This window comes from Amphichorda felina (genome assembly GCF_050947745.1).
Source record: "Amphichorda felina strain 45539 chromosome Unknown scaffold_7, whole genome shotgun sequence".
In the NCBI taxonomy this organism is placed as follows: Eukaryota; Fungi; Ascomycota; class Sordariomycetes; order Hypocreales; family Bionectriaceae; genus Amphichorda; species Amphichorda felina.
The window spans coordinates 722,163-742,582 of NW_028145043.1; the positions used below are offsets into that span (position 1 = coordinate 722,163).

The 20,420-nt window shown below is 50.6% G+C and overlaps 5 protein-coding genes across 5 annotated transcripts; 1 reads left to right on the forward strand and 4 right to left on the reverse strand.

Moving 5' to 3' along the window:
• Positions 1-674: 674 nt before the first annotated feature.
• Positions 675-7,303, reverse strand: ACO1O0_007026 (Type I Iterative PKS; the record flags this gene model as incomplete). Its single annotated transcript, XM_083196402.1, has 5 exons — positions 675-1,142; positions 1,207-1,286; positions 1,448-1,649; positions 1,785-6,641; positions 6,692-7,303. The coding sequence occupies 5 exons, from the start codon at positions 7,301-7,303 to the stop codon at positions 675-677; spliced, it is 6,219 nt and encodes a 2,072-aa protein (XP_083047610.1).
• Positions 7,304-8,144: 841 nt separating this feature from the next.
• Positions 8,145-11,520, reverse strand: ACO1O0_007027 (putative NRPS-like protein biosynthetic cluster; the record flags this gene model as incomplete). Its single annotated transcript, XM_083196403.1, has 3 exons — positions 8,145-8,555; positions 8,630-11,071; positions 11,122-11,520. 3 exons carry the CDS (start codon positions 11,518-11,520, stop codon positions 8,145-8,147), a joined length of 3,252 nt encoding a protein of 1,083 aa, XP_083047611.1.
• A 551-nt stretch (positions 11,521-12,071) lies between these two features.
• On the forward strand, positions 12,072-13,058 carry ACO1O0_007028 (4-hydroxybenzoate octaprenyltransferase; the record flags this gene model as incomplete). The annotated part of the gene is made up of 1 exon (XM_083196404.1): positions 12,072-13,058. One exon carries the CDS (start codon positions 12,072-12,074, stop codon positions 13,056-13,058), a length of 987 nt encoding a protein of 328 aa, XP_083047612.1.
• A 719-nt stretch (positions 13,059-13,777) lies between these two features.
• Positions 13,778-15,119, reverse strand: ACO1O0_007029 (uncharacterized protein; the record flags this gene model as incomplete). The annotated part of the gene is made up of 2 exons (XM_083196405.1): positions 13,778-14,860; positions 14,913-15,119. 2 exons carry the CDS (start codon positions 15,117-15,119, stop codon positions 13,778-13,780), a joined length of 1,290 nt encoding a protein of 429 aa, XP_083047613.1.
• A 2,660-nt stretch (positions 15,120-17,779) lies between these two features.
• ACO1O0_007030 (uncharacterized protein) lies at positions 17,780-18,784 on the reverse strand (the record flags this gene model as incomplete). Its single annotated transcript, XM_083196406.1, has 1 exon — positions 17,780-18,784. The coding sequence occupies one exon, from the start codon at positions 18,782-18,784 to the stop codon at positions 17,780-17,782; it is 1,005 nt and encodes a 334-aa protein (XP_083047614.1).
• Positions 18,785-20,420: the final 1,636 nt, after the last annotated feature.

Consider the following 20,420-nt stretch of genomic DNA (forward strand, 5'->3'; position numbering starts at 1 on the left):
GGACATAAACAGGACTCATTGGACAGAGATGGCATGATCTTTTCCGTCGAGTAAAGAGTGAAATTGGAGGTAGCCAAACCGCAACAGTCTAATGTTGTGAGCTAAAGTCGCTGCGAAAAACGTTATTGCATAGAGCAGCTAGTGACAAACCAGCAACTATAATTTATACAGTACTTTGGGTGTTTCAGTAAACAACTCATACACGCAATATAGGTATATTATAATACCTCAAAGTATATAGTGTAGGAAATAAAATAGTATGACACTGATGTATTATACATACACGAATATGCATACGAATATGTGCATTAGGTATGATGATGGTATCTGGGGGTTGTACCCGGTATGTAGGTATTATTAGCACGCGGACCGTGTAAGTCCATCGCACACCCGGTTCACGCTGGGGGTAAAATTCCACAGGAAGTGCCTTAGGAAGTAGACCGACGTATAAGGCAAGCATATAAAGCAAATTCCGCTATCTAAATATAGGTGGGAAAGTCTATGTGCGTTGATATCCTCCCCATGCAGACACAGACCCAGACAAAATCATTAATCAAACTTGTAGATGAACATTGTGAATCCAGGCATCAATCCGCTATAGCACTCTAGCAAAATAAAGGAAAAAAGAAACAAAAGAGAAAGAATTTTTCCAAGGATTCCTGGCCTAGATCTCCTCAGGACTCCGCGTGCGCGCCATGCGTCTTCTCGAGCTCATTTAAGAGAAATTCATAGCCAGGTCCAATGCTCTTATCCCAATCCTCACTGCCAGGTGTCAGGCCAAGGTCGAAAATGTGCTTTGCTTGGCGAACAGGCAGAAATCCAGACCTGACGCCGTGCTTCTTCAAAACCTCTGCGAACTCGACCGCCTTGTTGAATGGAGCAATATCATCCTCGTCACCGAAAATGAGGTATGTCGGGGTCGTGTAGTTGCCCTTGCGGACTTGGAACAGCGGGCTGAAGGAGGACGCGAGGTTGGCATCGGGGTACGGGAGCTCTTCCCCTTCGGAAGGCAGACCGTTGAAAATAAGAGACATTCCCCTCGGTTCTTTGATGAGAGCGAGGACGAGCTCTGACCGAGGGTCCCCAGCTTTGACCCAGCCAAGTTTCGTGGTATCCATGCTGTGGATGGCATGCCCAGTTTCCTGAGGAGGAATAAGAGTCAACAATGTTCCTTTGAAGAGACAGTTGTAATGGAATGGAACTCACCACACGGGCCGAGAGCCGTTCTCGAATCTCGCTGAAAGACATTGTTCGCCCATCATGATCTTGTCCCTTGGGGATTGGGTCTGGAATGATCCATCAGCGCACACTTCATCGAGATAGACAAAATAATGAGTATACGTACCACTTGGATTGTAGTTTACAGGACAGTAAAAACTAAGGATAGCTGCAGGAGGTGCAATTCCAGCGGATGGAAGAGTCCAAGAGGTGGTCATGGCAAGCGTACCACCCGTGGACCAACCGACAACGACATACTTGGACGGGTCGATTTCAACACCCTTGGATGCCATGATCTTGGGTAGCTCCCTTTGCGCCCACTTGCAAGCGTCGCGTACGTCGGTCATTGCCCCTTCAACTACATTAACTTGGGGGCACAGGCGGTAGTCTAAGCTGACTGGTAGTATGCCGTTGGCGAGGAGAAACTTTGTCTGAGCTGGCCGAACGGCTCGTCGTGATAGGGTCAAGTGGCCCCCTCCATGAATCATTAATGCTATTCCATAGGATTGTCAGCCAAAAAAAATTAAAATTGTACTGCATCTCAGAGCGTAAAATTCCATACCTACAGGCATCGGTCGAGAGGGCACCTCAGTTGGGACGTAGACATCTGCCGGAATCTCAACGCCGCCCGCCTCCTTGTAGACCACAGTATTGATCTTGAATCGCGTGTTTTGGGGGCTCTTAGGCCTCATCCAAGGAACATTGCGGTAGGTGGAATCCCCGGGCTTCGACTTTAAGTACTCTTCGGCGGGAGTACCAGGAATGCTTGTGTGCATACCGGTGGAGATTCTGGACGAGATTGAGGACACGGAGCAGGTATCATCGCTGCTGGGAAGACTCATACCGGTAACAGGCATTCTGGGACGGGAACCTGCGCCGGTAGAAGAAAGTAAATTGGTCAGAGAACCGACGGTTCCAAGCAACAGATCCTCTGTCTGGACTTGGAGACCAAGCTTGGACTCTATTTCGTCTGCTAGCTCCATAGATGCGAGAGAGTCTAAGCCCATAGTACTGAAGCTCTGGTCATCTCGCATTGTTTCCAGGGGTACACTAGTGTAGACGGAGATGAGTGACTTGAGCTCAGCGACCTTGGCTTGCGAATCGTCCAAGACTTCGTATGATTTTCCAATAATAGGCATGGCATTCGTGGGCACAGGCAACGACTTCCCGGTAGATGTTACCGTTGTGGTTGTAGATGGAGTCGCCTGTGATATCTGGTTTGTTGTATGGACCTTTGATGGCCCCGAAGATAAGGGTTTTGGGTTGGCAGATTCCAAGACACGCTCGAGCTTGGCAGCCTGAATTCTCATGAACTGGACCTTTGTCGCAAAGCTCACCAGCTTCCCCTTTTCGGAAAAGACAAACACAGCACCGCCAGACGTCTTGCTATCCGAGGCAGAATAAGTGGCATATACCGTCCAGGTTTGGGGCTTCTGGAACTCGGTCGGGGAGATAACCATCTTGCCGATGCTCGAGGCGACGTAAATGTTGTCATCTGCGCTCGACTCGGTGCTGCAATTGATCAAAAGACCGAGGACCTGAATGAAGGTATCGAGAGCAATGGCATCGCAGAAGTCTGTGACGGAACTCTCGGATGCAGAAAAGGAGGTATGAGGAACTTTGACTTCTGCCAGAGCTTGCCTTGTACCCATGGTAATGCCAGAGATACCTTTAAGAAGATTCGAGTACTCGACGACCCTCGAGAACAGCGAGTAGGCTGTGGATGTCCTCAACCTCTCGGCGCTGGTGTCATTTTTCAAAGCTGCCATCTGATCTGCAACAAGCATCTCGTACAGCTGCAGATCTGTGTTGTCGGATGCAGTGGCATTAAAGTCACCTTCAGAGTGCGTCCCCTTGGGCGATGACTGGACGGTATAATGCCACGAGTCACCTTCGCTGGGATCGTGACCAAGGGTGAGCTGCACATCGAGATTGCCGTCACAGCCAAGGGGTCGGCTGAAAGTGACGTTCTCAAAGGTAATAGTCTTACCCCTAGCCGAGGCATTTATTACCTCTGCTCCCATAATGGCTGCCTCCATGTACATGGACGCCGGGCATAGTGGCTTCTGACGTACAGCATGGCCCTGGACAATTCTAGTGTACCGTTCTGTCGTGGTATGAAGACAAAACTGATGCAAATTCCCAGAGTCGCCCTTGTAGGTCACCAGTTGTTGCACCTTCTTGCCCCCAGAACCCTCTCTCCTGCTTTCGGCTTGGTCTGCAGCCTTGCGCTCCTCCGCCGCGCGGTCCACATGCTCCAGCCAGTACTTGGGCCGGTCGAAGCTGTAAGGAGGAAGCCAGATGGGCTTCAATGCCCTGTCCTTGGGTGTGAAGAAGCTCCAGTAGGTGGTGGCAATACCTTCGCGCCAGAGTTCGACTGCCACCGTTGCTGGAGACGTGACCGATTGGAATGTATGCACTGCAGGATTGGCCACAGCTCTCTTGGCCATAGCGGCAATTGGCGTGTTCCACCCGGCCTCGAGCCAGACGGTTGGGCCGAGTCGCTCCTCAAGACGACGAACCGCGTCAACAAAGTATACCGAGTCTCTAGCATGGTTGGCGAGATAGCGCGCCGTTGATTTGTTTCCAAAGGATACGGGGGTCTTGGTGCACGTCTCTAGGGGAATGCTTGGCTCTCTGAACTCGAGAGTACTCTCGACCTGGGAGAGATCCTGCAGTAGGGGTTCGGTGAAGCGAGAGTGGAATCCGTGACTCACATTCAGGCGTCGAGACTGAATGCCTTGGAACCTGCGGTCCTGTTGGACTATTGTCTCAGCTACTTTCATAGACACTTCCTTCCCGACCACGATATGACTATTGACGCTGTTGTAGCACGCAATCTCAAGTGCCTCGTCTAGACTAGTCGCCGTCGACTCGACAGTATCCATGATGGACTGGACCGTCTCAAGATTGGCATGGATTGCCATCATGGCCCCACGCTCGTCTCCCCATTTGGCCTTGATCATCTCAGCCCTGGTGTAGACAATCTTCAGAGTGTCTTGAAGTGAGAGTGCCCCGGACACGGCCAATGCCGCGAGCTCGCCCAGGCTGTGACCTACAATTCCATGGACCTCGAGCCCCCCATCGATCCAGCACTTGGCCGAGGCATACTGGACCGCGACAGTGCCGCATTGGAGAATGGTGGGATCCGTGATGGGCTCCATCTGACTGAGCGCAGGCACAATGTCCGGGCACCCAAAGCCCTTTAGAATCTCATTGCATGTCTGGATGTAGTGGACGAAATGAGGGTTCTCCTGGCGTGTCATGGGATCGACCCCAATTGTCGTTCGGCTCTGTCCAGAGAATGCAAGAACAACCTTCTTTAGGGTCTGAGGGGCCTGAACAAAATCCTCCACAGCACAGAGGTGAAGGTGTTCTACTAGACCTTGGATATCGGATGCTGTCGTGGACCAGCGCATGCGGTGATGTTTGCGACGCTGGCTCAGCGTATATGACAGGTTACCCAATGTCATGTCAGGGGATGGCCGAGATATGTACGAAGCCAAGGCATTGGCGTATCTCTTCAAGCTCTCCGGAGTAGCTGCGCTGAGGAGAATTGGATACTCTTGAGCACCAATTGTATGTACGCCAGAGCTGCTGGTTGGCTTGACGCTTCCATCGCGCCACTCGGAACAAAGCAGAGCCGAGTTGCTGCCAGAGGCACCGTAACTGTTGATACAGGCTACGCGTGGCCCAGAGTTCCATGAAGTGAGCTTGGTGGGGATGATCATCTTGTCCAACTCCAGAGCTGGGATCTTGTGGTTGAGCTTTTTGAAACCTTGGAGTGGGGGGATGCCCTGGTGGCGGAACATAGCAAGGACCTTAAGCAAACTTGCTACTCCAGCAGCTGTTTCACTGTGTCCGATGTTTGCCTTAAGGGAGCCAAGGTATAAAGGGCTTTCCCTGTCTGGGCTTCCAAATACCTCCCGGATGCTGTTGATTTCGATGGGATCTCCTACCTGGGTGCCTGTTCCATGCGCCTCGACGTACGAAACGTCCTTGGTTGGGATCCCAGCCTTTTCAATGATGCTTTTGTAAAGCGATTTTTGCTGCATGCCATCCGGTACGGTAATACCCGGTGCACCAATGCCACCCTGGTTCGTCGCCACGGCAGGGATCACACCCAGGATGTTGTCTCCATCACATACAGCCTTCCTCAGGGGCTTCAAGACAACAAGGCCAACACCATCGGCACGACAGTACCCATCTGCAGAATCGTCAAAGGGCTTGCACTGTCCGGTCTGGCTAAGGAAGCTAGCCTTGCCAAGATCAAAGTAGTTGTTGACGCCAGTGATAATGTTGACGCCCCCTGCGAGGGCTATAGGACACTCGCCTGTGTTAACGGCCTGGCAGGCTCTGTGTATCGCAACAATTGATGCCGAACAAGCAGTATCAATTACCTCGGATGGTCCAGTCCATCCAAAGTGGTAGCTAATTTTGCCGGACAAGAAGGCTCGGATGGTGCTCGTGGCGGTAAAGGCCGAGGGGCTGTAGGCGCTCGTGTTTTCCAGGTACTCGGTGTAACTGGCGCCGAGAAAACAGCCAACGTTGTCGCCCTGATCCCTTTGGTGATGACGGAGGTAGCCGCTTGAGTCCATGGCCTCGAACGCTGTCTCGAGAAGAAGACGTTGCTGAGGGTCCATGTATTTTGCCTCACGAGGGCTGATGCCAAAGAAGGCGTTGTCGAATGCATCGACGTCGTCGACAAAGTTGCCGTAGAATTCCCTCTTCTTTACCCAATCTGGGTCCTGTGACGCCCGGTACGAGTCCTTTAAATTGACCCTCTCAGTGCGTAGCTTCTCAACTCTCGATTGCCCCTCGGATATGATGTCCCACAGTTCATCGAGTGTGTTGGCTCCGGGAAGACGACATGCAGCGCCCACGATGGCAATCGCATCTGAAGGGAAAGCATCTAGAGTGCTCAAAAAGCTTTTCTCTATATGAGTAGGATTTGTCGTAGATAGGACGTCGATTTTTGAGACATCGAGGCCGTGATATTGAAAGGGACCCATGGGAACGGAGTCCCCCATGCCGAACAGTGCAAGAGCGTGTTGTTTCTTTCTGGTCTCTTGAAGATTGGAAGCGAGGTTCCGAATTACGAGAGACCAGTCACAAAGAGATGCCAAGACTGTTGTGATGATCTCTTCAATAAGGGAGGTCGTGCATTCCTCTAGGGAGTCTCCGGTGCGATTCGAGCGCACGGGACCTTGCAAGCAAATGGGCGTCGGAAATGGGAATTGCTCAAATATTTCGGAGCATTCCTTTGCTAATTGCTCGTTCCTTGGGTTGTGAAGATTGCTCCGGATGTGCATAAACTTTGGCCGAAGACCTCGCTTGTCCGTGTGCGCTTTGAGCTCGTCTGTCTGTCCGGGAGGCACAATAACGCTCATGGTCTTGGAATCCGTTATGGTCGAGATATAGACCTGGCCAAGTTAGCATCGGCAATTTTGAAAGACTCCGGCCGGATACGTACATCTGGGAAGTTTTGTAGAATATCTCTCTCATCGCCAGGATTTCTTAAGCGAATCGCCAGCGTGTTTGATTCTGTGGTGCTGGCCGTCTGGCCCTCATCTCCAAATGCTCCGATTCCAAGGGCTAGACGAATTCCAGCTACAGCGTTCTCCACGACATCTTCCTCATCTTCGGAGCAGGCCACGATGACAGCAGAAAGAAGCCCAATGCAATAACCTTGAATACCTCCCTCCCGGACACTGTCTAGAAAGTCGGAATGAGTCATGCCGGTTTGTTGTAGGTATTCCAAGTATTGAACAATGTGGATAATGGTCAGAAGTGGAAGGGTGACAACTCCAGACATGTCGCTCTCGAGTATCTCCGACTGGCCAGTCTCAATCCAAGCTGGGAAACACTTGACGAGACGGGGAGCGTCGGCCATGTCGGCCATAGGCTGCCTTGCCGAAACCAAAGTCTCCCATATTGCGGGGAGATCGAGGATAGCGTCTGCTAGAGACTTCAAAAGAGGCTCATCAAGCAACCGTGATCGAATATGTGAGAGATATTCCGGCTTGGGGGGACTGCTTTGTGGCGAGAAAATGGCAGCCGTAATGGCAGCCCTGGACGTGGACATGGTCGGGGGTTGTAACTTGGTGTAGCTAACCCCAACTCTCGTCCAGAGGGCGACAATGAGAATAAAGAGTGTCGGAGTTGGATGAATACAGCAGCAGTTCTCATGGGGACGTAATCCTTTGTTACTATTTAGTTAGTGCTTTGGGGATACGTAGTGGTCCTGATGTTGGGAATCCCGCCGAAGTGACCTTGGCTGACTCGGACAATTTGCGCCGACTTACATGGTCGGCCCATATCAATAGCCCTGGGAATCCGAACCCTTCTCCCTACGCCATAATGCATATCATTACTCCCTCAAACTTGAGCATAGCGTCTAAAGAATCCTCCGACCATGATTACGTAGTATCATTTTGAAATATAGTCGGGGCTATTCGGGAGATCGAGGTCTAAGCAGGCAGAACGACCTGATGGCGCGAGTTTACGAACTAGAAACTCGTACGGTGAATTCAATCATCGGAAAATTCGCGTTGATATTATTTATTCTATTTCAAAGATTTCCCAATAAGCCCTACCGTATCATGTACTAGTATCTTTGGCGTTGATCTCCATTATTGAGTCGTCCTAGGTATCGGATCTATCAACTTCTATGGGTGGCAAACAATAATAGGCGTATTCCAGAGGGTATGAAATGACTTTTTTTTTTTTAAATTAAGAAGATTATACTAAGAAAACATTATCCGATACTTCACGTAGACTTGTCATTGCATGAAAGTGTAAAGTTGAGGCAGCCCGTAATCCGATAGGAATATGAACATGATTTCATGTAGGTGGTTGGTTATAGTAGGTACTGTTCATTGCCTATGAAACTGTATAGTAACAAGAAAATCACAAGATCGACGCCATTATTTCTTCAGATACCCAATATTCTTCCAGTACTTGACGTAACCATCCACTGTTTCGTCGGTGACCGCGCCCATATCCCGTAGCGTGGTAGAGTGAGCTTGGGCGACATCAGTGCTCAAAACAATCTGTCCGCAGGCAACGGTCTGGAAAGAATTCTTAAAGAAGGTGTAGAGTTTCTTAACTGGGTAAAGTTCCTCGTCCGAATTAGGGCCCGCAACCTGGCCAAGCCACTCGTCAAACGGGACCGGCGGCTTGGGGACACCCAGGTGCTTGCTGAAGCTCTCAAGCATGTCGGTCCATGGCTGGCGCGTTGGGTTCTCTAGGTGTTGAACGGTGGGAACATTGCCAGGGGCGAAGGTTACGTCTGTCACAACGGATGCAGCGTCGTCAACGGGGATCCAAGACAATTCCTATTTTCCAACGTCAGTGCCAAGATCTAGGATAAAATAATAGGTAGAATGCAGGGAGTGACTGATAAACATACCCCGGAAAGTTGAGGGAAAACACCAGCGCTCTGTGCCGACTTGAGAAGCATGGGAATCTGTTCATTTGCGTTCCAGACGCCCGTGCTCTTGGCGCCAGTCATCTGCCCACATCGAACAGAGGTAATCTCGAGTTGGCCGTCGTACTTCTCGGCAGCTCGCTCGAGAATCTTCTCACAGACGAGCTTGCCGTCCGCATATCCATTGGCACAAGCAGCATCAGCGGGAGAGACTGGCGTTTCTGAGACTATGACAGATCCGCCGGTGGGAGAGAGACCGGTCCTGGCCACAGCAGCAATAGAAGAGATAAAGACAAAGCGGCGCTTGTTTTTGCCATCCACTTGAGCGGAAAATTCCAACAGGTTCCGGAGGAACTTGAACTGGTACTGGAAGGACCGCAACTTTATCAGGTAGTTCATCGGCCAAGCGGCGTGGATGACATGAGTGACCTTCCGTTGCATCATTGCATAAGCTAGTGGATTAAGTCCCATATTGTCAGCTGTCGCGTCAACCTCAAGAGTCGCAACCTTTGCCCACTGCTCATCGGTGAGTTCAAGGCCCCTCGAGTTGAGGATGTTGCGGTCGAATGACCCGCCGCCAGGCATTGGTGGCGCATTGGTGCCCTTTTCTTTGCGGATGAGGCAGACGATGTGCCTCACCTCGGGTCGTCGAGCCAGGTCCGCCAAGCAGTGAGATCCTAGACTGCCCGAGCTTCCTGTCAGGAGGACAAACGCATCCTCAGCCGTGCTGGGCTGCTTCTCCTGCGTGGCATCTACGTCGAGACTATATTTCTCGACGAACTCATGAACTTCCCTGACCGCATTTTCGATAGAGTCATTCGCCCCTGAACCTGATCGCTCTTGGATAGCAGTGGCCATCTCGCGGATGGAAGGGTTGACATAGATGAATTCAGGCGGGATCAGCTTGTCAATGTCAGCATCCCCGACGGCTTCCGTCTTAGACACCGCAGCAATGATAACTCGCCGCAGCTGCAGCGCTTGCAGAGAGTCAAGTCCGGCGTCGAACAGATTGTCGTCAATGCTCCACTGAGACACAGGGGTCTGCACATGCAGGCTCTTGTGGACTAGGCCCTTCAGGTCCTGTTCTAGGTTGTCGAGGTCCAGGGGGGATGTGGCCTCAGTCGCGGCCTGCAGGAGCATTTGGTAGACAGCCTTGATTTGCTTGTCGAACAGGGCATATGTGTCCTTGCGCGCAATAGAGCCCTTGTCCGTTCGGGGAACAGTGGTTCCCTGTGGCACCAAGACGACGGCGTCAGGCGAGGGGACCCTCGAAAAGGCATCCATCTTCTCACCAGCCGCGTGGATTATAGGCCAGATGGATTCTCTGAAATCTTGTTCGGTCTCAGGAGTGAGTGTATCAGCAGGCTCTACAATGACACCGAGATTGAATTGGTTCTCGCCAAATGCAATGGCAGACTTGACGAAGGGCGCCTCAGCCAACATGGTCTCGAGGATCAATGGGTTAGCCTTTTCACCCGTGGCTAGAACAATGACATCGTCATCACGACCCACAGCCGCAAAGTCCGTCTCAGGGTGCTGCTTATTGCGAATGAGCTGGTCCGATATCTCAAAGCCTTCGGTGCCGCCGAATGGATAGACAGTGAGACGGAATCTCCTCTCGCCATCACGTGAATCCAGTTCATCCACTTTGTAGTTGACATCCGTGCGAAGCCTGAAGTACCTCCAATCATAATTATCTGATGGGGCAAACGTCAGAGACAGAGGACCAGTCTCAGTGGTGCCGTAAAAGTTGAGCAGCTTGACTCCGGCAGAGGCAAGGCGGTCTCCGATACCAGCACCCAGCGCAGCGCCCCCTGTACCGACAAAGTCCATGTGCAGGAGAGCCTTGATACCCTCATCGTTGGGCAGGTTGGTGATGTCGTCGAGGAGAAAGGGCACCGTCATCATGGACTTGGCGTTGGTCTTTCTAATCAGCTCGACGATGGAAAGCGCATTAGGGATGCCATCACTAGCCGGGTACAGCGCAGTTTTTCCTGCAGACATGGAAAGCCCAGGAGCAACGAGACCAAAGCCGTGGAATAAGGGAAGCGACGACAGATTCAGGCCCTGGGCCTGCTCCTCTGTGTCGAATCCATGGCAGTTGACAGCAAAGAGGAGCTGACGATGGGTGGTCGGAATTGGCTTGGGGAGCCCCGTTGTTCCCGATGAATGAAGCAGCAATATGGTGCTGTCTGGGTCCTGAGGTAGCTCAAATGGAGCCACGGAGGAAACGTCGGCTCCAGGCTGGTAGAAGGCCTTGTACGGGTTGCCAATATGGGTGGAGATGCCCTTGGCGGCCAGCGCAGCCAGAGCCGGCTTCGCAGGCTCACTCAGGCGCTGAGATACAATGAAGCAACTGGCCGATGTGGCCTCCAACAGAGCATTGATGGCCACTGGAGGCAGACGGGGAGAGAGGATAAGGGGCTGTGAGTCGTCTTAGTCAATGGTCACACACTTGAAGTGTGGTTACTCACAGGAACACCAATGCTGACGAGAGCAAACTCGTGGATGAGAAGACCAAGGTCACTCTCCATGAAAAGAGCTACCGGCATTATCTTGGTCAAGGCCTTGTCGTCTGTAGTCGGCTTGATGGCAATCTTTTCTTTGAGCCATGCCGCACACCTCGACACAGCCACCTTGAACTCGCCATGGGTGACAGTATCAAATGGTCCATCTGATTTTGCCTGGACACAAAATGCATGAGAGGCATTGTTGATGGCATTGAAGTCGACAAGCTCCGGCAGCGAGTGAATACACCCTTCGAGTCTCTCCGCGGAGGCGAAGTTGACAGATGGCTTGACGAATGGTCGGATGTGCGTTCCGTTGGCACCATTGGCACCATTGCCGTTGACGCCATTGATAGTAGGAGTCATTTTGTCGCAACTGGATATGGTCTGCACGATAAACTGATTGTACACATGCGGCTGATGAACATCAGGGGTGCGCGCATCCCTCATGCGCAAGGTAATGCATATGCATATAAGCTCGACATTAGTATATCTATTCCCTGAAGTCGGCGAATTTTGACAACTTGTATCATTGTACTCCGTTGCTCCTTCTTTATTGGCGTGACGTAATTCTATCAATTCTTCTCCTGTCCTTCTATCCTCCTACAGTGAGTACCACCGAGATGGTCGGATCGGCGCGTTGGCAGGTTGGCTCGGAGGTTTTTCAACGTTCAGCTAACACACCTTACCCGTGTGGCACGTCTGTCTGGCCGAATCCTCTAGATGTTCTCATGTTGGTGTGAATATTAACGACAGGCCTCGTATGTATTCGCACGAAACCCACCGTCGATGTCCCTCTCGTATCACGGCACTCTACGGCAGCTGTCCTCGACAACATCACCGCTTACATACATTGGCGCCTATTGAATCCCCATTGGAGTGTGAAAATGGCTCCCAAATTGCCCAAGTCTTCCAAAATGGACAGCTCTGAAAAGACTACCCTAGTCGGAGCCGTGGCCAGCTACACTCCTCCGACAACGGGAGTCCTCTCCAAGTTGCCTCTGTCATGGGTCCCTTACGCTCAGCTCGTCCGCCTAGAGCAGCCGCATGGCAACTACATGATCTACTTTCCGCATATTGTCGGCCTGCTCTACGCCTCTTCAGTCCTCCCAGACGCTGTGCCACTGGCTACGCTGGCCCATCGTGCAGGCGTCTTCCTCGCCTGGACATTTCTCATGCGTGGGGCTGGGTGCGCCTGGAACGACAACATCGATCAGGAATTTGACCGCAAGACGGAGCGGTGCCGCAACAGGCCCATTGCGCGTGGCGCAGTCTCGACCACCCAGGGCCACATATTCACTCTGTTTCTAACGCTCATGGGGTTTGCCGCGATCCAATGCCTACCTGCGGAATGCACGTATGTCGGGCTGGGCACCGTCATCTTGTCCGTCATCTATCCCTTTGGCAAGCGTTTCACACACTTTGCCCAGGTTATCCTGGGCTCGACGTTGGCCTCGACCATCTCCCTGTCAGCCTACTCCATCGGCCTGCCCGCCTTGTCGCCCGCGTACATGGCCCCCACACTCTGCCTCTCAGCCACCATCATGCTGATGGTGGTCTTCTACGACGTGGTCTATGCGCGCCAGGATACCCCCGACGACCTCAGGTCCGGGGTCAAGGGCATGGCGGTCCGCTTCCGCGACAGCCTAGAGGCGCTCTTTGCCGCTGTCACCATCTCGATTGCCTTTCTGTTGACGGCGCTTGGCGCGCTTGTGGATATGGGCCGCCTCTACTACATGCTCTCCGTGGGCGGGCTCACCACGGGCCTCGTCTCCATGATTGCCCTCACGCACTGGCACCTGCTTCCTAGCTGGGCAGGGTTCTCTGGATGGTGCTACGCCTTCGCTGTTGCCAATCTACTTGGCGGTTTCATCGCCGAGTACATCCTGAAGAGGCTGGCGTAGCTGTAGGATTCAGGGCCAACCGTCGCATGGACAGGGATGCCTTGTGCTTCGATAAGCTTTGTCCCCACGCAAATCTGCATGGCCACGACGATGTCACGCCAAGCGCCCCCGTTACATGATTACTGTCCAACAATGTTGGTCGGGGGAGGGAATTACTTACTGCCTGCATGATCCAAAATTAACTTCATGATCATCCCAAAAAAAAATGGAGGGGCCAGATATTCAATCTCTAGCAGGCCCCCTTGTTGGGTATCTACCGCTGTTAAATAACACTACGAATTGGGTATGGAATATTACACTTTTACTCAACCAATCCAAGGATACTACCAAAAGAATATATTTCATATTGGCTCGATCGTGTTACATTGTCATCAACCCATTGGATTACTACTGTGTGCGTGCCAATTGATGTCTACGCGGGCCCCACTCAGTTTAACGACTTACATAGTACCTACCCTACGTTTGGTACGGACGCAGGGTACGGAGTATCCGTGCATCATACATGTATTCTTACCACTACACTAAGTCCTTACGTGTCCTTGTGGAGTATTCGGGCCTAATAGTATTGAATATATATCCCTTTTGTACTCGTACTGGACTGATATTCTCACAGGACACGTAGTTTAGGTCAGAGCCATAAATTCATCAATCGTCTAAACGCTGAGCTGAAAGAAAGAAATACCCAAAATTCTAACCCAACCTGAACCTGATCCGCCCTTCTACATGTGGCACTTGTTAATTCTCTGCTGCAGGAACTGTGTCCTCCTCATCAACCACTGCTCCCGCTCCCTGATCTCCCCAAACGCACGCCCCAGGAGCCCCTCGTCCAAGCCCTTGCCGCCGACAAAGGACCTCTTCCAGCCCTGCATATCCACCGCGTCCCCGGTCGTTTCATCCGACTGCTGCAGGCGCCCCGGCTCCGGTGCCGCGAATGCCCTGTGCAGGCGGCCAAGCAGGTACGTGACCGTGTGTATGGCCAGCGACGCCTCCAGCAGGGAGCCCACGGTGCCGCCATTGTCGCTGGCCGTGGGGGCCGGCGTGTCCTTGTCGTCGCAGTGCTGGGCCCATATGCAGTTGGTTGTGACCTCGAAGAGGTGTAGGATCTGCGTGTAGCACCCGAGGAGGAGGAAGATGACGGCCGACTCTGGGACGCATGGTTCTCCGGACTGCGACCCGGGCGTTGCCCAGCTGCTCTCCTTCCCAAACGGACCCAGGCTATAGGCTGAGTCGATAAATGCGTCTCCATTGTCCCTAGATGCATAATAACTCTCAGTCCTGTTCAGATTGGCCATCGCCGGTGTGTTGGGGGCCGATGTGGAGCCGGCAATGTGCGGGACGCTCCGCCGGGCCGTGTCGATCAGTTGCCCGGAGAAGCTTACGACTTCCTTGAGGAGCTGGGCACAGTTGGATGCGGGGTTGCTCCTCGCTGGCGAAGAGAGTATCCTTGAATTGAGGTCCGAGAGCTTCTGGTAGCAGGCGGTGCTGGAGAATTCCGGAGTGGAGGCAGAGGCCGATAACATCTTCTCGCTATGTTTATCTAGCATGTCTGATAGGTTACTGCCGCGTCTAGACTTTCTCATTGCTGTGACAGACAGAGACGGTGCACTATTGGCAGACGTCTGTGATGTTGAAGCGGGCGTAGTGTTGGATGCGCCGTCATCTGGCACAATATCGCTCATGACCGCTGTTGCGGTGTCCAGATTGTCGGCCGAGTCCAGCATGCTAGGAATATCCGTCGGGATATAGAATGTTGGGAGATCTATCTCCGAATCAAAGTCCATGAGGAAGGAGTCAAACGGTGTCTGCGGAACTTGTGAGTCTCCCGTGTGCCTTTGTACCGCTAGGGTGACCTACCATCTCCAAAGTGAGGTTATCCGGGAAGTTTTCAAGGGCACTCGGATGGTGTGATGGAGGTAGACCAGGGGACTGGTTAGACTGTGTGTGCTTGTTCAAATCCAACATATCAGCAAGGCGAGCCTCGGCATCCTGGCCCCAAGACTGTGCGATATCGACATCGCAAAGGTCAAGAGCACCACCAGAGGAATCCGTTGGAAATTCCATCTCCGGTGTAAGGTACGACCGCGACGAGCGAGATGGCTTCTTCTTCCCAGCCTTGGAAGGTCGGCCAACCTTCCCCCGCAAACTAACAACACAGGCCACTCCAGCCTTGACACATCGTGGACAAGGCTCGTCGGAGCTGGTGCCATCTGGGTCAACCGAGCGAGGACACCGCAGCTTCTGTGTGTGGCAGCGATCGCATGCGTATCGCAGAGGCTGGTCTGAGTCCTTGATGGATCCGGCCATTTTTTTTTTTTTTGGGTAAGGGAACACAGAAAATAGTACTGATGTTGCGTAGCCAGTACGTGCGATGAGTGAAGACGGCCAATGGTACATGTATGTTATGCGCCGATGGTTGCTTTAAGGCAAACAGACGGCTGGGAGAGTCGTGTTTAGGATTCACTTCACTCGGGTGGTATGATAAGCACGGACCATTCCTAGAAATTTGCTGCAAATAATATGCCGAATGGTGGTATGTCCATGTTGTAGGATTGTACTGCAATAATTTTGTGTTACATTTGTATCTCGGTGGAGTGACGCGATTACATCACAAGGCATGCGCCTGCATGGGGTCTGCATGGTGTTTATTTAGCCCCCAATTTCCAACCAGGATACTGCCTTGTTCCAAGTCGAAGATAAGAGGAGGGTCCGGCCACTATCTTATTTCCAGCCCATTGTAGAGGCTATTACACCCCCGAGGTTATACTCTAACTGATATCTAACCTAACTTCTCAAAAGAAATATTATTTGTAGAGGATTTTTGACCTTACCTAATATCACCTTCGGTATATTTTAATTAGGTAGAGCCTCAGGAGGTATCAGCTAGGCTTTAGCCTTATTCTATATTTCTATCTTATATTACTACCTTAAATTATACGACGGCGAATTTAGGACTGATTTTAGTGATTTATACTGAGTTGGGGACTGGACGCTATGCACACGGACACGAATAAGAGACCCATAACAATAAGGTCATTGTTGAGGGGCCTTATAACAGGGGTTCAAAGAGGTTCGCATGCGACAAGGGAAGTGGGTGAAAGCCATCAACACCACAAAGCCAACAACGACAATATAAAAGTTCTAAAGGTCCAATGGGTTATTTTAGGTGTAATATCGCTTGTACAGATGATCGGTGCATACGACAAGTTGTCGTAGGCCATGATCACAGCCAGAGGCTGGATTGACCTGAAGGTCGCGGCTCACGGAGCAACCAGACGGCGTACACAAAATGGATAATAACCGCGTAAATTGATAATAAAGAATAATGATGATGGCATTAATCATCTTTGCGGCTGATGCCTGTCTTATATACATGATTATAACAGCCTCTGACCTCTCTTAGTTGGACATCTCTGATGTTCCAAGCGGTCTAGGTCCCTTGACAACAAAAGCAACAAATGTGGGCACTAAGCACCAACCCAATACTATCTAAGGCCCTAGTATTTTACTAGCAATCCTTCGCTGCTTTAAACATATAGTAGCCAATCTATCTAGCGGGGTCCTCCCCAAGTCACCCCTATATACTCTTATATTCCTTACTGACTACGAAGTAAGCGATACCACGTGAGCAATCTATACGTCGATATTGAAGACTCAGGTGCATGCGATATGATTGGAGTGCCGTCCACTGTTAGTAGTGGTTCTTCGAGGCAGTTAAAGCGGTTATCGTGGGGTCATCAAGGTAGAGGTCACGCAGCACACGGCACAGTTCAGCCAGCTCCGGCCTCTCAAGAATCCGCAACTCAAGCATCAGCCTCCCAAACTTCCGGATACCAAGCGTCGGCCCCGGAAGCGTCCTCAAGCAACCAGGAACCAGTCAAGACCGGCTACCAGAAGAAGCGGGCTAAGAAAACTTAGTGTGAGTACAAGATGCCCTCAACTGGGGAAACGTAGTAGGCTCGATAAGGCAAGAACGGATATCAATATCTCACGTTCAACACTGATACCCAGAAGTAGGAGGAATCTATGGTGTGAAATCAATTTAGTCGTTTACTACCTACCCTTTTAGAGTAGATGATAGCTACTAGAAGGGTCAAAGGCCTGGCTTACTTGCTCGATTATTCTGATCTTAGCTATATAAACAAATAACACTCCTTTAGCTATCAAGTCTCGATGAAGGGTATGGTAAACTCCTATTAAGATTAGGTGCATTGCACTAAATGGCTATATGTATGCACGCTAACAAATAAATCGGTTCCTTGCGAGAGTTTCGGACGCAGCCCTTCGTGATACAACTTTCATCTTGACCCGCGATGCTATGAATGATGATCCGAAGGAACCGCGTTGCTTGATGCCCCGTAACTTCTTCGCCCGATGATTGTCGGCTCCGAAACACCCCACGCCGAGCGGGAAAAGTGGAGACACCCGGCGGAGCCCTGAAACCTAAACCACGATGTGGTATTATATATCTTAAGATTAAGAGTGAGGAGAGATGAGGGCTTTATATTCTAATGAATTATAATCCAAACCTGATAGGGACGACGAGCAGCTACCGTGAGATGGCCACGATACTACTTTTCATTCAGAAGTTGATAAAACTAGTCTCCTAGCTTTTATAGTAGTATAATCCTTGTTAAGATGAAAATAAAGATGATAGAGGCAAGTGAGATAAGCCAAATCCTCATCTGATTTCTAAATCTCCTTATTTTCTCCGAAACGTGCGACTAAAATAGCTGTAGCTCTTTAATACGATAACGCTCTGAGGCGAAGTAAAAGTGCACATTCCCAAACACATACTCCCGTGCAAGTTTCTGCAAAACCTCATCATCCGCAAAGATTTCATCGATCAGCTTGACCCGGCGACGAATATCCTCCCCCAGACCCCGAAGGACTTCTATGATAGTCGTCTCGTTGAACTGAGTCTGGTGGTACACGTAGGTGTCTCTCTCGGTACCCACAATGGACTCCTTATAGAAGGACATCAGATCGTTGATTTCATCCGTGAAATTCCACAACTCCGGCACGGCTCGGATAAAGTGCTTCAGGCGTGCCATGCTATAGACTTCGTTGGTGAGAAGAAAGTACACATATGGCTCCGAGGTTCCAGTCATGTTGCGGAAATATCTGGGAAAATCGGGAGATGCTAGTCCCTTAAACTCGACCGACTCGTCAATCTCCACTTCCAAGCTGGATATGGCGTTGAGGGCCCCTGCGACGATCTTGTTTGCCACCATAGAAGGGAAGACCTTGTCAAATTCGGAAAACAGCCAAGCCTCCAGTTTGAAGAGCGGGGGTTGTTGCTCCTGCGTGATGAGCCGCTGCTTGAACCGCCCAATGTCAAAGCCCATGTCCTTGCCAGTATCATCCATGATCAGCCAATTAGCGGAGTAAAGGCCAATTAGAAGCTGAGTCTGCTTATTGTGCAAAGGAAAGAAATAGACGGTAACAAGAGCGCCAAGCGTGGATGCTCTATCAGCTAGCTTCTGATCCGAGGTCACATCGTGAATCCGAGAGAGAATCAGGTCCTTGAGTTCCACATAAGGCCTTTGTTCCGGCTGATGGGTCACCCCGATATTTTTTAGTGCCTCTTTGAGCAAGGCCTCGTATTGCGACTTGGTGATTTCGAATTGGGAAACCGGGGACTCTTTAAGAGTGCTTTGAGGCTCAACGGCCGAGGCTGACGGGAGCCTTCCAGTTGAAGATTGGGAAGTCGAGTCAAAGACAGCCATGATGAAAATGGTAAAGTTTGAGATAATAGGGAAAACACTGATCAGGAAGATATCCGGTATGTAGCTCTCATTTCACGGCTCATTTACAATGGTGGGGTGGTTGTTTTTATATTCATTGCTCGATACACTCGTCCCTCTTCTTTTGACCCAGGTTATCAACTAGAGCAAAATTTTACTAACATTTTCCCTCTTGCGTTCTATTTTTCAATGTACCTATGCCATTATACATCCCCTTTATCACGCTACCACTGCCATATACGCTACCTACGCTATACATACTACCTAGTAAACATAATTCACGTATTTACGTCGTACCACCTACACTTACTGTTAAAACGCTCGTATTACACAATGGAGAGGAGGTAATGATCATCGGCAGGTGGTGCATGAATGGAGTATGTCGTTAAATAAGCATGTTTCAATATTATGTATATGGCTTGTAATCTATATAGTGAATCAAAATAGAAGCTCCCTTTTTTCTTTGTCTACAGTATCTTGATTATACGTCATTGCATCCAATCACTAGAATAATATCTTTATTCAATAGTATAATTCCATGTACACGTAAAGAGTAGTGTTGCATCATATAATATGATTTGCCCTGCCCAGACAGTTGATAGGAGGACATGTTAAAGGCTCCAATAATCGGCTGATTTATACTGAGTCGTGCCTATGACTTGCGGGTCACCACCTATAGCACTAATCCAGCCCCTATTAAGTCGACAGCTACTTGCTTCAATTAATGATCTTCTCATCTATCTTGATGCATGTTATTTGGTAACAATTATGCTTCTGACAGCATTAGAATGTCTCAGTGTAGCGTCCCGCAAGTTCTATCACATAAGTAGTAGAGCAGGGGCCCTAGTGGCTTACGCTACATAACCGCTGGAAGCATCTCTGCTGTAACGGTCGCATCCGTACACATCTGGTAGTATGACAAGTGGCAGCAACATTCTTCGTTGTAATGATGAACCTGTTATGCTGATCTCCCAGCACTCGTGATCATTTTCGGAGACGCTAGTCTCTCATAGATCTTTTAGTTCTAGCCGCTACGGTTATACACGACATTGATCGCAGCCAGGGTGCTCCGGTTGGGTAGGGCATCGCAAGCCTTAATACTACCCACGGCAACTAACTTATTAGAGCCGATGGTAGTCCCTCCGTGTTCTTCCTTTTTCTATACATTTGTACCTACGGCTAGGGCCGGTGTTAACAGCAGCAGGCGCAGTCCCTGTCCATCCGACATATCTGCCCGACTTGGCCGATCTAATCGGTCCAATCTAGCCGACTGAACGTTGTATCTGGATTCTAGCCCCTATGTACCTACAGATAGTCGGTGCTCGGCATTAGTAGCCGCACAGCTGCTGCTTCAATCTCAAGTCACTTCCCATCTGCCTTGGCGCATGAAAACCCTTCCTACGCTGCTACCTGCGATGTCTTTGTTGCCCGTGCCATCCTGCTTGCTTCTTGGATGTCTCAAGGTGGCTCGTGATTGTAGGACGGACAGTTATCTAGGAACAACCACTCGTCATCAAATGAATACTAGCCACATTACATAGACCATGGTTAAATGTTATGGCGTAGCCGCTTGCCGAAGACATTGATATCATTATTCCACGCGTCATCTACAGGCTTG